Source organism: Pristis pectinata, chromosome 8 (assembly GCF_009764475.1).
Source record: "Pristis pectinata isolate sPriPec2 chromosome 8, sPriPec2.1.pri, whole genome shotgun sequence".
Classification (NCBI taxonomy): Eukaryota; Metazoa; Chordata; class Chondrichthyes; order Rhinopristiformes; family Pristidae; genus Pristis; species Pristis pectinata.
Window position 1 is genome coordinate 70,138,933 of NC_067412.1, and position 16,615 is coordinate 70,155,547.

The 16,615-nt window shown below is 37.4% G+C and overlaps 1 protein-coding gene across 8 annotated transcripts in view; it reads right to left on the reverse strand.

Annotated features, from left to right (window-relative positions):
* Nucleotides 1-409: 409 nt before the first annotated feature.
* Nucleotides 410-16,615, reverse strand: part of bcorl1 (BCL6 corepressor-like 1) — a 183,144-nt gene continuing 166,938 nt past the window's right edge. For all 8 annotated transcript variants that reach the window (XM_052020783.1, XM_052020782.1, XM_052020780.1 and 5 more), the window contains 3 exons: nt 14,974-15,051; nt 11,110-11,257; nt 410-7,770 (listed from right to left, as the gene is read on the reverse strand). In XM_052020783.1, coding sequence (XP_051876743.1) covers nt 7,476-7,770; nt 11,110-11,257; nt 14,974-15,051 — 521 coding nt within the window. In that variant the 3' untranslated portion in view covers nt 410-7,475. The remainder of the gene's footprint in view (nt 7,771-11,109; nt 11,258-14,973; nt 15,052-16,615) is intronic.

Consider the following 16,615-nt stretch of genomic DNA (forward strand, 5'->3'; position numbering starts at 1 on the left):
TCAGTTCACCCAACTACACTGCACCACCCAGTTCTTCAGTAACACAAACACTGGTCTGAATCCTTACCTTCCAAATCACCCAGCCCTCACACTCTCTGATACCAAGCCTTGGTCGTGGATAGCACATTTTTCATTAAGAAACATGCAACAGCTGTTCTATTGTACAGGAATAAATTGAAAGTTGAGGGTTGGGGGAAGGAGGTGGGGATGTGGGTAGTGGTCCACAGCTGCTGCAACACCCAACCAGCACAATAAACTCTCTCTCATCATGTCTTAATGAAGTTAGTTGAAGACATGCCCATGTGTCTCGATTACTAAGCTCCAGATACTTGTAATCACTGATATATAGTTGCAAGATTATCAGTTAGTGCCACAGAAGAAAAACATCTGTTAAAACATAAAGCATCACTTTTTTTAATTAAAATTTATGTAAGGATGGGAGGACCAGGCTGGTGCTAAGAAGATACAGAATCAAAGGCAAAAACAGGTTTACATAGTTAAACAACAATTAAAAGTAACAGGAAAATAAATGTGATAACAACAATTCATCCCATTTGCTCAAAATGCAAAAGGAGCCTGTTAGTGAGGGATTCAGCACAAATAATTTTAATCTCGGCTGCCCAACAGGAAGAGCATAGTTATGGTTGGATGCCCATTTTATGGTCCTCCTGACTTTATGCTCTACTGAAATAAACCAGGCAATTTTGATTGAAATTAACCTGAACCTCTTAACTGAATTATCACTAAGGTCTAGATTTCTTACTAATTTCTCCTTATTGGGATTATTTTTTTAAGATAACTAAGTGATGAAGAGACATGCTGGTAGTCACATAGCAGGAAAATGAGGAAGATATAAAAAGTAGATCACCGCAATAAGAATTTGGATTCAACAGTTTGATCAACCTGAATACTGAACTCCAAACTGTAACATGTTGAGCGTCCTCAATCATCAGCACCCTTATAGTTATGACTGTCTGCTTAAGCACTATTGCATGTACTATATACTGAATTATCTATGATTTATGAAGGTTCAAATTAACTTTTCAAAAACCTTATTGATAATGAGGAACAGAGAGAACATGCAATCATAAACAAATCTATCCTTAAACAGAAGAGTGAAGAAGTTATTATACTTGCAGTAAATGCAGTTCTGAATCAAAAGGTATAATCCAAATAAGTTTAATAGTTGATTTCAGATAACTGTATAAATGTGATGTGTGATTCATTCCTGAATCCATCTTCGTTCTTGTAAACAAAACAGCCAGGTCTATTCTCTATGTGCTTCTTAGAAATAAATCTGAAAAAGTCCAGTCTACAGACTTTCATCTAAGTTCCTCATTGCTTATATTACCAACACAATACATTTGTTAAATTTTTAAAATGAAATATGCTGTCAACTAAATAATTTACTTCTTTAACAAAAACTCTGGTGTATATAAACAACAAACGTATAAACATGAAGAATTCAAAAAATCCATCAATGACTGCTTTAATTTTCCAGCAAGACAATGCAGACTTCTTTATATAAACTAAGAGTTAACCAACAGGGTTCCAACTCCTTTTAGCAATATCAAACACTGTACAAAATATACACAGAACAGTCTTATAAACTTCTAAGGATTTGTACATGAAGGTGTAGCCTCATCTGGTTTTAGAAGTTTATGAAAAGCAAAAAACTTCTGATGCTGGAAATCTGAAATTATAAACAAAGTATACTGGAAATACTCAACAGTCAGATAGCATTGGTAGCAAGAGAAACAGAATTAACATTTCACGTTGACTTTTCTTTAAGACTGGGGAAAAGCTGGAAATTAAACATGCTTTGTCAAGTGGGGGAGGATGGAGACAACAAAGAAAATAACATTCCTTGCAATTTAAAAATGTTTGATTTTTGAATCTTCATAGTTCTGATGAAAGATAAATGATCTGAAGTATTAACTCTGTTTCTATCTGCACAGATGCTGCCTGACCTGCTGAGTATTGCGGCATTTTCTGTTTTTATCTATAGTTATAAGTTTACTTTAGGTTACTGCAGCAGTTTCAACAGATAAATATTTCTATCTATACACTACAACAGATTCATCGCAGCGTTGCAGCACCAAAATTCAGCTATCTCACTGGAGATTTTGCAATTAAAAAATATGCCCAGTTAACTAGCAGAATTTGATTTCAACATGGTTAATTGTTTTACTGAACAGAAGTGCCATTTATTTTAAGGAATGCTGGGATATAAAATGAGATTGCAGCAAACCTTGAGCACCCAGATGGCAACAAACACTTAGTCAAATTACTATAAAACTGAGTTACCATGCAGATTTTTGAATTAGTTTTAATCACTGGTAGTGATGAGAGGTAATTCCCTTAATTCAGAATGATCACCTTTACTAGAAAAAAAAATGAAATGTCAATGCTGAATAAACACAGAAAAATGCTAGAGTTGAGCAGTAATGTAACAAGAAGCAGAGAGACAAAAAAAATCTATTGAAGGTCTAAGTTTAAGATGTATTCCTTCATGAGCATTAAGCTAGTGTTTTCCTTTGAGATGCTGATTAGCAGACTAAGCCTTTTCAACATTTTCTACTTGCCAACAATTATGTTTAGGAACAGTTTGTAATATGTGAAGAAGGCACCATCTTGGCTGCTGTATTGAGTTGACGTATGTAATGGTCTTCATTTAAATAAGCCTACTAATTTTGATTTATGAACTCTTAATAATTACCCTTGATATACAAATTTAAAATTCCGGTGGCCTAGAATAGTCTAGAAATATCAATTTCAGCACACAAGTTCTTATTTGGTGTAATAATAAAGCAAGGTGCATTTAGTTTTTTTGCATCATTTATGGGTGACTGAATTAATTCCAATGGAATGCAAGATAGGGATGGGAGAACAGGTGCTGAAAATAGTGGCAAATAAAACTTTGCAAAGATATCTGTGTTTATTACTCAATGATAGTATTGCTTAAAAGTTGATTTGCTGATTAACCCCACATTTTCTGATAGAAACATTTTGATCTGGTAAAGCAAAGATTTGCTTGGAGCTGGGAACACTATTTTTTAACCATTATTCTCATTGCAGATGAAGCTGAATATTAAAGGAATTGTATAAACACACAGATGTTCATTTAATGTCCCAAAAGATTTGTATTTGTAAAGACAAAGCAGAGTACCACAAACAGCAAGTGGTATAAAGGATGAGTTCATCTGATTTAATGATGTTGATTAAGGGTTAAGTACCAGACAGGATATTCACAAAACTTACCTACTCTGCTAAAATGTGGTATAATTATCTTATACCCCTACCTCAAATGTTAATTGTAGCCTCAACTTAAGCTCTCATTTCAAAGTGAGTAAATACAGTTTAGATTAAGTAGACTCATCTTACAGTGGGCATGAATCTAGAGTTTCCAAAGTGAGAGTGTTGCTAATTAGTCAGGCAGATATTTATATTGTTTTTACTGTTGGTAGCAAGCTAACAAACTGGGCAGTACACTTATTTACAAATGGAGCATACCAATACAGTTGAACAAGAAACAGTGCAAGGTTTTGAGATTATTGCCATTAGCTTTTAAGTTACTGTACCAATTTTATATCCTTTGAGTTTTCAATTGTACAATAGGAACCAGAAAATTGCCCGGATTGCACCTCAGGATTAAACAACAAGAATAGTAAGAATAAAACCAAGCTTAGATGCCTGCCATTCTTTAGGCATATCATCATCTGATTTAAAAGAAAACTGTGGTTTGAAGACTTGTTTACTTCTCTAACAGATTTTACTTAGTAATAATAAAAGGAAGGCAACCTGTTTTTGAGCGTTTACATGAATTCTGAAATACACAAATGAACTCAATTAAGCTGGACTCAAAACAAATGCACAAGAAACTTTAATTTTTCTTGTTCCTATATACTTTTATGGAATCACTGGCCTTGGTTCCTCCAAAACAAGTATGCTTTGTAACTAGATATTTATAGTAAACTCAGCTTTAATTCAAGACTAGTTTTAATGTCATATGGGTGAATAGTACCACCAAGTCAAGGGGGAGAAATTAACCATTAAGTCTTATGATCACATAGGTTTTAGGCAAGGAAAGTTCACTGGCAGCACAGCTGTGCTCTTACATAGCTTCACTGGAGGACACAAATCATAACAGCATCAAAGTACTATACAGGGGCATGGTACCAAAGGCATGTTGTAGCCACACAGCACTTGGGCACATAGTCACAAGCTCCAAGACAATTTTTACATATTATCCAGCAGCGAAGCTCATTAGGACTTGGCACTGCATATAAGGAATCAAGACCAACATCAAAAAGGTTTGGAAGGTAGGATGATAATTAGATGAACAGGGATGGAGAAGTTAAAGAGAAGGGAAGGGAGATTAATGTGGAAGCAAGAGAAGGGAAGGGAGGAGGCAAAGTGAAGGACAAGGGGAGAGCAAGAGAATGTAAAGCTGAAGGTGACAGACAAGGGGTGGAGAACCAAAGTCCGAATGAGTTAGGAGTATGAAAGAGGCCTGAATGCTCCTCACTGAGGAAGAGATTCTCTTTAGTATGCTACTCTGATGCAGATTAGGAATATTTCTACAGTATCAATGGACACTTAAGAGGTTATGTTTTGGGCTAGGGACTTCATGGCACACATGCCCCTCAGCACTGGAATTAAAAGCTGAACATTCAATGATTTTTCTCAGTTAGGGAGCAGTAAATGGAAAGAGGATGATTATGATGGTGCTGAATGGGTATGAAAACTTGGAAAGGTGTGATGGTCCACAGTTTGATTTAGGTAGGGCAAGGGCACACTTCTTAGCAATGTGCAAATAGGTAGAGGGTTGACCTTGCAAGGGGACTTGTGGGTGAGCCATCCTGGTTGAAGAGAAGGTATTTCTGCTTATAGTTAACAGAAGATAATGAGAGAATTGGATCTGGAGAGATCCCACACCTGCTAAGGATAATAAAGGCCTGCTGGTATTTCAATGGGAATGGAGGTGGGGTAAGGGTGGAAGACCTAATTTCATACTCTTATTATTTGGGACATGCTGATGATTGGATGGATGCATGTTCTGAGATGCAACAGTTGTGACTGGGGATCATGAGGGAAGAACTGTGGGTTGAATTGCTCTCCATTCATGGCTGAGCAGTTCATCACTTAGAAAGAGGCTGTACATAATGCTGATATTTTACTCATGAAGGAGATGGAGTGAAAAGGTTAAGCACATTGCCACTTATGGCTGAGCTTCAGGCAATGGAAGTTCATTACAACTACAGACGGACTATTCCATTGCATTAGTTGTGGATCACTGCACATAATGAGACAAACTCTCACATCATCACCTGCAGGCACAATGAATGCAATGTTGCAGTCACTTGACATTTTAATATATGACAGAGTACAGAAAAATAAATCAATTCTACCCAGGCATACCTCATCTGGACTGCAGTATTCAAACAGTGCTCTGAGCAGGCAACCAGTTTGATCTCATACCTGTTGAATGACTGAGGGAAGGTGAAGCTTGATGCATCTACATTCACACAAAAACTTCAAATAAAACAATACACCAGGTTCACACGGAGTTGAGTACCAACAATGCAAGGCCCTATCTTTTTAGGTCTGCTACCAACAGTAAAATCAGCAGCCTTACATTACACACTTGACATTTGTATGTCAAGTATCAACAACTGCTGCGGAATTGTCGGGATTATTAACAGCATCGAATCTGGTTTTGCTCTGAATTATAATTACACTGCAACTAATGCGAAATCCAAGCAGACTACCTCATTGGCTTTGTTATGTCTACTAATCAGATCACCAATCAGATTCCTGAGTTTTGCAACAATGCACATTGAATGTGCTTCACATTAACATAAAAACACATGACTCCTTTAAACCTAGATAATTTCTTTGATTTACAATGAAATCTAACCCAATTGAAATGTGATTTTATTGTTGATCTTATTCTAAAATAAACATTTCTTAGGTTCTAGCTCAGTATTTTGGTTTAAATGGCAAAAATGGAATGTTGATTCCCCTACTCGCAAATATAGCCAACGGAGTTTTGAATCAGCTTTGTAGTTCAAAGGAGACAAGCTTCCGTGTCTTTTTTTTAAAAACTTTCTTCTTTTTAAACAAACAGTTAACTTTAATTTGTGTAACTGCAGTAGTACAGAAAGCCAATGATTGGTGCAACTCAACAAGCAGTCAACATAAAGTGCATCGTCTCAGAGAATTGTATAGATTGTAACTTCGGCTGAAAATTATCAGTAACTAACAAAATTTCCAGTGGGCTTTTCAATTTTACCTCAGTGAACAACATGCACCTTGGCATACAATTTCAGTTTTGATCAATTTAACTTTGATTTAAAATTGCTTTAAACTGGAAAATAAAATCTGCTCAAGAAAATATAAACACCCACAAAACATAACTGTGGCAAAAAAAAGTCATAATCCCCACTACAGGGTACAAATATCCAATTTCAAGATACAGCCTGACTTAAAGAAACTATTGATTCCAGTAAGATACTCTCTTGTCATTGCTAAATGCTATATTTAGGAACAATTGTGTGCTCAGTTGCTAAGAACAGAACAATTTTAATTTAGAATGTTGAAAATGTGCCTTTCAGACACTGGTAATTTGGTTCCAATTATGATACAGTGAATTCTTGTTTCTTGATCCCAAAAAAAGCACCAAAGTCATACTTAAAACATCCATTTTGTTCTACTTGTGTACAGCGTTAGATACAAGTACACTAAAAAAAACACATAGTTGTGTTTCTTCAATGCAGAATGGTGCACCACAGTAAAACATTGAACACAAGTTGAAGCTATGTACTCTGCTGAATGCTTAATTTCAGTTTCACTGATCTGCACAGCTCTCAGCTTGAGTCAAGGCCTCTGCCTGAGAGGCATACAGAGCAGGAAGAGAAATTCGAGGTACACTTATTCAGCAGCCATTCTTACCATCTCCTTGCAGCTGGCTTAGAGAACAGTTTCGAAAATATGAATAGGCTACCCCTCCCCTGACCTCTTGGGGGAAAACAGATGTGTGGTACAGAACTGTAGTAGAATTGGGGAGAAAATAAAGCAGTTTTTTTTAATTATCTCTTAAAAGAGGAAATTGTGGGAGCAAGAATAAATAGAACAAGAATCAACTGTACCACTGGTATTACTGATTATTTTTCACGGTTAATGGATCACAAACTTAGGTGCACTTGAACATAATTAGATAGAAAATATTTTTAATGAACCTAGTTAAAATGTTCTAACACTTCCTTTAAACATCCCAGCAAACCTTATACTGTCGCACTTTAAGGTCAGAACTGATCTGTTATTTCTACTATTTGTCAGCATGGCTAGTCTATGCCGGATTTGAGATAACAGAAGTAATTGCTGGCATACTGTACACACCTGTTAGTACCCATTCAATTCATTTCCCATTTATTTGAGGTGGGAAAAGTTTGTCAATCAGTCATGATTTTAGTTCACCTTGTAAATTTAATGACTTTTTCACAGTCTTCAGTTAATAATTCCACCGTAGAACCAATAAGATCCAACAGCTCTGGCACGCACCGTACCAATTCCAGAGACATCCTGCCATCCAGGGAGCAGAACTGAAGATTCCCAAGTTGAAAATGTACCTGGCTTGTGGACACCTGCTTGTAAAATTCTACTTCAGTAATGGTAACAATTTCAAAGTGAGGGTAGCGGGATTGAAAAATCCTGACTGACATTTTCAATCTTCGGAGAACTTCAGATAATACCAACCAATTACAAGGGCTGCACAAACAAGAAAACAATGTTAAGTATAATTCTGCCACAATGCAGGATAACTATATTATATATAACATGAAACTTCACATCTCTTGTCCCCAGAATTATCACAACATTATACATAAAATGATGTACCAATTGCTGATCTTTTAAGTTAAAAAAACAGATCTTGTAGTCATTTTACATTGTATATAGCAACATAACAGATTAATGTAATGGAAGGGAAACTATGGGCTGAGGATATCTAATTTCCTGATACATCTGAAGAGTGGATCAGTGAAGGTTAATTTCATGATGATCACAGACTAATTTAAGAGGATCTTTCAGAAAACACAGAATAATACATTCCTGCGAGAAATAGATATTCCAACAGGAGACACACCACCTGTGGTTAACCAAAAAATTTAAAGACAGGATGAAACTTAAAGACAAAGCATATAATTGTGTAAAGACAGGTTAGGGTTGGAAAAATGGTTATAACATAAAAAATACAGCAAATAATAACTAAAAGATTAACAAGGAAGGAAAAGTTGCAGCATGAGATAAAGCTACCCAGAAATATTAAAAAGGTAGTAGGAGCTTCTATAGTTATTTATAAGGGAGTTAACAAGGTAAGCATCGTTAGTTTCGGAAAATTTTAGAAAAGTGAGTTTTGTGGAAATAATAATGGAAAACAAGAAGATGGCACATGAATAACACGGGAATTTTGCATCAGTATCCACAGTAGAGGATATGAGCAACATCCCAGAAATAGCTATAAGTAGGGGTAGAAGTCAGGAAAATTACAAATCACCAGGGAAGTGGTACAGAGCAACCCATTGGAGCTGCAGTTGACAAGCTTCTGGGCCCTGGTGAACCTCATCCTAGGGTGATAATGAAGTGGCTAGTGAGATAGTCGATGTTATGCTTTTAACTTTACAAAATTCCCTTGATTCAAGGAAGGTCCCTGATCAGAAAATAGCAAATGTAACTCCTTTAGTCAAAAGGGAGGGAGACTACTACTTTCCTTGCAAAAGTAACGTGCTGTGGAACAGGTGAATGTACTGTATTAATATTTCCAGAAGGCATTTGATAAGATGCCACATCAAAGATCATTGTGGAAAATAAAAACTTATGGTATTGGAGGTAAATATTAACATGGCTAGAAAATTAGTTTGTAATGGGAAAGAGAAAGTAGGCATGAATGGTCTTTTTCTGGTTGGCAAGATGTAACAAGCTGTGTGCCACAGGGATCAGCGCTGACCCTCAACTTCTCAGAATTTATATAACTGACTTGGATGAAGGGATTGAAGAAATTGTTGCTACATTCGCTGGGCAAAATGGCCTATTCCTGCACTGATTTTCTATGTTTCTATGTAAATGCACTGGAAGCAACTCAGTGAAGATTTACTATGCCGATAAGTAGGTGGGTTGTCCAAGGAGGAAAGATTGGACATGCTAGGCTTGTTTCCACTGCCATTTAAAAGAGTAAGAGGTGAATTGATTGAAACAAGATCTTAAGGGATCTTGACATGTCTGGTTCTGATAAGGTTATTTCCTCTTATTGGAGAATCTAGAACTCCGAGTCATTTGAAAATAAGAGGTCATCCATTTAAGACAGAAATATGATGTTTTTTTTCTCTCAAGAGGTTGTGAATCTTTAGAACTCTCTTCCTCATGAGGTGGCAGGTATTATTCATACAGCTATCTTTCTTATGCATATGAAAATATATCGATAAAAGAGATGAAAGATTATGAGGGCATGTGGAAAAAGGTAGAGGTATTTGGGTAATGCGCAGATTGAACTATTTGGGGAGGGTGATGAGTCCACGTAACAAGGGGAGAGAGAAGGGATGGAAGAAGTGAACGAAGGGAGAGGAGGACTGGTGGAAGTGGGAAAGGAACACGGGGGGGGGGGGGGGGTTACCCGAAATCGAAAAATTCATTGTTAATACCATAGGGCTGTAGGCTAGCTTAGCGGAATATGAGGTTGTGTTCTTCTGGTTTGTGTTTGGCCTCACTACTGCAGTGGAGAAGGCCAAGGATAGGCAGATCAACTGCCCATTGGGAATTAAAATGACATGCAACTGGAAGATCAAGATAGCAGTTGCAGTCAGAATGCAGGTGCTCTACAAAATGGTCACCTAGTTTATGTTTGGTGTTGCCAATGTACAGTAGGCCACATCGTAAGCACTGAATGTAACAGATTGAGTTTGGGGAGATGCACATGAATCTCTGCTTCACCTGGAAGGGCTGCTTAGGTCCCTGGATGGTGGTGAGGGAGGAGATGTAGGGAAAACTGTTGCACCTTCCATGGATGCAGGGGAAATTGCCAGGGACAGGGAGGTGCAGGTGAGAAGGGATGAGTGGACTAGGAAATCACAGAGAGTGCAGTCCCTGGGGCAATCAGAGGGTGGGGGGGGGGGGAAAACTTGGCTGGTGGTGAGATCCCATGGGAGTTGGCAGAAGTGGCAAAGTACGATATGCTGGATGCAGAGGCTAGAGAGGTGAAAGGAACTCTGTCCCTTTTCTGTCTGGGGAGAGGGGGTTGAGAGCAGTTACAGCTGGTCAACTGGAATGTGGAGTTGCTGTTACAATCAGATTAGCCATGATCTAATTAAATGGTGGATCAAGCTTGAGGGGCAGAGCTTCCTATTCTTGCTGCCAATTCAAATGCTCATATTTATGTTTCCAAATTAGTTTCAATTTCACAGCACAACCAACATATCCAGACTGAAAATGTTGTTTGTCTGATAAGCACATGATCCCTTGAAAGAAAATTAATCAGATGAATAAGAAGCAAAGGAACACTGCCGCTGTTGTGCAATTTTTGCTTGCCATTCACTATAAGCCACCAAGTTAACCAAATGTCTGTTCCACTAACACAAATAAAATGGCAATTTTCCCCCACCCCCTCAAAAGTTTTCAAGAATACTGTGTTATGGCGATAATCGGATTTCTCCCATTCTTGACGTGTTCTTGAGCTCTGATTTTTCCTTGCATGAGTTCATGCAAGTTTGGCCACCTGTCCTACAGACAGGAAGAGAGAGCTAACTTAATGGTGAAGTAGTACCCCAATTTATATCACGCATATCATTTTAACCCATGACCCTAATTAGGCACTTGTGTATGCTAATGCTAGCAGTATGCTAGATTCTGGCAACAACATGTCCAGAAAATTTGTTTTTTTTTTACCTTGAGCCACACGGAGTACAATGATTCCTTGGCCCTCACTTGTTTTATCTCCTTAATACCACTGATGAAATACCAGTGCTTGACCCAAACCACCATAAAATCAGACATTGCCAACAAAATTAAATTCTTCTTATATCCTCTCAATTTGCGGATTTAGAATCCAACTCTTACCCATGAGAAAGGGAAGCTTGTATATTGTAACATGCAAGAAGAGGCTTTTCAGAAAACTCAAATACAAAGTAATTGGTATCCTCATCTTCCTCTTCATCAAGGCCAGGGGGATTTGCCAAAATGTTACAAACGATCTCCTTATCCTGCTCTGAAAAGTTAAAATAGAATCATTACGTCCATCCAATTACATTGAACAATTTTTACATATTAGACTATATAAATATTTTGATTATCTAAGTAGCCTATAGTCATTTCTAACAATATCTAAAGCTAAAACTATGGTCACCTACAATGCTTTTTGACTTTAGCCGTGCCCATCGGTGTTGTCCTCATAGAGAAGTTCAACTGGTGTCAACTGAAGCAGCTGCTAACTCAATGGGCAAATATAAACAATAAATACAGCAAATCCTGGAGATCTGATTAATTAGAAAGGCATATGACTTGAATGTGATTTAAAAGTAAAATCAGAAGAAAATATTTTTCGGCCAGATTGGTCTATGATGTGTAAAATAGTTTGACAGATCCTTTTTGAAACAAAAATCAACAAAAAAGATTTCTAATTAAATTAAAAGCTATTGTGGAGGATAGGAAGTATTTCACTTAATTGAAGAAGGAAGGGACTCAAAAGATGATGTCAAAATGGGGACTGATGTTTTGAAGAAATCCTTGGGGATCAGTACAATGGGCCTCTGCTTTTAAATCCATCAATTACCTTCTATATATTAAAAAGATTAGAGAATAGCTAATTAATGCCACTGCAGCAATGCCAGGGACATTGAGTAGTTCTGTTAGGGTCAGTTCTGATTCAAATATAGACCTGGAAATCACAATCAATTTAACAGAATATATGCAGAAATATAAAAAGGTGCTGAAGTGACATAGGATAAAACAATCTTTATAAATGAACACAGGGTGCACCTCAGGGCTGTATGCTTAGACCCCTGCTCTACATTCTCTATACCTATGACTGTGTGGATAAGCATAGCTCTAACATCATCTACAAATTCGCCAATAACACCATTGTTGTTGTCAGAAGCACGAATGGTGACGAGAAAGTGTAGAGGAGTGAGATAGGTCAGCTGGTTGAGTGGTGTCATAACAACGACCAAGTGCTCAACGTCACCAAAACCAAGGAACTGATTGTGGACTTCAGGAAAGGCAAGTCAGGTGAACACACACCAGTCCTCATTGAAGGGTATGCGGGGAAAAGGGTGGGCAGCTTCAAGTTCTTGGGTGCCAACATCTCGTAGGATCTATCCTGGGCCCAGCACATAGATGCAACCAAGAAGAAGGCATGCCAATGTCTCTACTTTCTTAGAAATTTAAAGAAATTCGGCATGTCATTGAAGATTCTGACAAACTTCTACAGATGTACAGTGGAAAGCATTCTGACTGGTTGCATCATGGGAACTCCAATGCACAGGAATGCAAGAGGCTACAAAGAACGGTGGACTCAGCCAGTTCAATTAGAGGTACAGCTCTCCCCACCATTGAAAATATCTACAAGAGGCAATGTCTCAGGAAGGTAACATCCATCATTAAGGGCCGCCACCATCCTGGCCATGCCCTCTTCTCATTGCTGCCATCAGACAGGAGGTACAGACGCCGGAAGACCCACACCTCAAGGTTCAACAATAGCTTCTTGAACTGACTAGAAAAACCCTAATTCTACTTCAGACTATATTCCCCTCAACATGCACAATGTTGTGTTTATTTTCCTTTACTCTGTCGTGTAAGTTATGTATAATTTATGTTAATTTGTTTATGTAATTCAAGTTGTCATGTTTGTAATGTACTGTGCTGCTACAAAAAGTTAATTATCATGGCATTTATACCCCGGTTATGTATGCCCATGATAATAAACTTGAAACTTAAATGTATTTAGACTACAATTTAACTAAGTACTCTGTGTTCAGTTCTGTGATAATGACAAATCTTTCATTCTAAATATAAAATTTATAAAATATCATAGTAGTTTGCATTTTTCTGTGAAATTATCTTGTTACTGTAACTTAAGAACGTTGGGGAAAGTCAAACTGTAACATGGATGGCACAGGATACCTACAGGAAAAGTACAGACTCAAACCAGAAAAGTTAATTTAAGAAAAACTTGATTTCAGAAACAAAATTTGAAAAAAGATTTGTAAAATGTTTTTGTAAAACACACGAGTGTAACGAGTTAACATTAATGTGATTGAGGAAAAAAAACAGAAGCAGGAGAGACACTAGAATCTTGAGAAAAAACAGGATTAGAACAGCCAAAGGAAAATATATGCCTAGAAATTCTAATGCACAAATTGAGTCATACTTAAATAGCACAGTGGTGGGGAGCCAACAACCATATGGGTCATTGAAGCCCATCTCACCCACCACCTCCTGCAGAAAACTTCCAGTCTTTGCACATTTTCATTGTGTGTGGGATGGGGGAGTAGAGTAAAATCTGGGCAGACTGACCGATTGTGTCTGAAGGGCTGGAAGAATGGTCGGTGTGATGGGAAGAGTGGCATTTTGCCAATGTAGTAGGCCAGAAATCTCAAAGGTGAATGATACCTGCAAGTGCCCAGTCAATCAAGGTGAGCTGGAAATGGCTGCAATTGCAAACTACTCCAGGATAAAATAATTTTCAATCACACAGTACTTCAAAAAAAACATGCAGTCTAAATTCCAGGCTACAATGCCAACAATTCTTCCATTACTATAAAAGCAAAGAAAAAAGATTTCTAGGAAATTTGAGATGAATAAGATAATAAACAGATTCATAAATGACAATTTCCTGGGAGTTTTTGAACCATAGAGAGTACTAATAAAATATGGCTCAACATTAAACATGCTGCACATAGAATGGGACTCTTGGAATTGACAAAACAAAGATTCTAGATCCAATGTTTCCCATGTAAGCAGTTTAAAATCAGATTGCATAAATATATCATACCACCTGCAAAACTAAAAATACACTGGATTAACCCAGCCTAACAATTAACTTTAATTATCATGATCTGCTTATTGGGGAAGACTCAAGCCACCTACGTGACCTTATGTCCACTTTGAATAGCACAATGAATTTTAAATTTGATATTTGAACTTTAAACACCACTACTAGACTCTTATAAAACTACTGCTAAATATTTGAAAAATTACATATTAGAATGATAAATACAATATACCCTAGCATTCCAATCATAAAGAGTAATATTTTGTTTGCTAAAAAAATCAACACATTCCCAGAAAGGCAGTTACATCTAGGGCACTGCGCACATTTGACTAATTGCAGTGTTTCAAATGAAAGTTACTGTCTTCTCTGCCTGGTCTAACCTAGTGCAGGATCTGTGAGTCCAGTGGTGGAGTGCAGACAGGGAATTGCCGGTGGAGCTCAAACTTTGGCATCTCAAATCATGCAGAATTTATGCTTAGAAATGTTAGCAGTTCTGGGTGGAAATAATGCCAAAAAACAACAAAATCTGAACCTATAATCATGTTCAGGAACCACACATTAATATTGACATATCACATAGTGAGGATATACAGGAAGGGATCAGTTAATGTATAAATTTATCCATAAGGACAGGCAACTAGGGATAGAAATTTGACCCAAGTCACTTGTGGAAAACGTGTCATATGGTAGCTTCTGAAATGCCCTTCCACAATTTTTTAAAATAGAACTTCAGAGACAGAATGCAATATGCTGCCACTGCATTTAATTGTTTTTAATCTGGGATCAAATGGATTTTCATCAAACTAACCAATCTTGAAAATTAATTACTTAATTAGTTGAATCCACAAAAGAGCATACTATATGTGATCAACAAAGTAATTGAAATCCTCACCTTTCTTTGTAAGAATATGTAAAAATATTTTTGTACTCACCACATGCAGAACTGCCATAAAATTCCCAACGAAGGGCTGGATCATCCTCACTTCGTCCCCTCAAGTCAGTAAAATATTCTACAATTAATAAAAATATTTTATTGGAAAGCACTAATAAATTTTTGCATCACATTATGTCAATGTCATAATATTTATATGTAATTTACAAAATCCTGAACCTACTAGTATGACCACAATCAGGAATTTACTATTTATAATAGAAGATTCCAAAGGAATAAAGTTCCCATGAGGGTAAAATTCGATCAGAAGACAGTGAATGGCAGCAAATCACGTTTATTTGTGCAGCAGTGTTCATAGTCTTCTCATGTGTTTAACTTTAACTGTTTTTAAAATGCCACTACTAATTACTGTCAATTTGCTCACAGCAGAGTCCCACCAGCAATGATATAAACAAGAAAATAATCTTTGTATCCTTGATGAAGACTGAGGGTGAAACGATAACTAAGATATTGGGAAAACTCTTCCACACATAGCTATAAATCAATTATTGTCACCTAATGGCATCATAGAAACTGCAGAGAGTTGTGGACTCAGCTGAGCACATCACGAAACCAGCCTCCCCTCCATGGACTCTGTCTATACCTCTCGCTACCTTGGTGAAGCAGCCAACATAATCAAAGACCCCACCCACCCAGATCACTCTCTCTTCTCCCCTCTCCCATCAGGCAGAAGATACAGGAGCCTGAGGGCACATACTACCAGGCTCAAGGACAGCTTCTATCCCACTGTGATAAGACTATTGAACGGCATCGACCTTATACGATGAGATGGACTCTTGACCTTACAATCTACCTTGTTATGACTTTGCACCTTATTGTCTACCTGCAATGCACTTCCCTGTAGCTGTGACACTTTACTCTGTATTCTGTTATTGCTTTTACCTTGTACTACCTCAATGCACTGTGTAAAGAATTGATCTGTACAAGCGGTATACAAGGCAAGTTTTTCACTGTACCTCGGTACAAGTGACAATAATAAACCAATACCAATAACCAATTTATCATCTCATCTGAAAGGAAATAGAGACATTGTAGCAAGCTATCTAAGCAAGTTGGATCAGGATTTATTCACTCATGTATTACAATTAATGCAGGTAGTTGTGTATAGCAGAATGTGGGAAGGTATTATTCATCTTTTAGGCTCTCCCAGTTGATATCGGATATAGTGTTTATTGGGAACAATTGAAATTTGGACAGCACCACTTGCTTTGCATTGGGGATTATGATTTTGCGGAATCCTTAGCAGAAGCAATTCTCCATCTTGTTTTTTTAAATCGTCTGTGTGAGCAATGCTACCCACTGAACTGGATATGAGACTATTAATGCTGATGGCTCATCTCCTGATAGCCTTTATTGCCCTCATAATTCTTTTTATTCTAACTGGTCCTCAGGCATTGCCTAATGACCCTTAGGCTTTAGGTCTTTGAGCTGCTCTCACTTTAGCACTGGCTGCTTTCTATTGTTGATAAAGTTATGCAGCACACCATAATGAAGTTTCTGCACCAGGGTGGCATATACTGCAGGGAGGGCCCAGGCTGATGCAGACAATAGAATTTCATCATGAGACCAATAGCATTTCCATTACTATCCTGAAACTTTGATTCCTTTCATTATGACAGTGC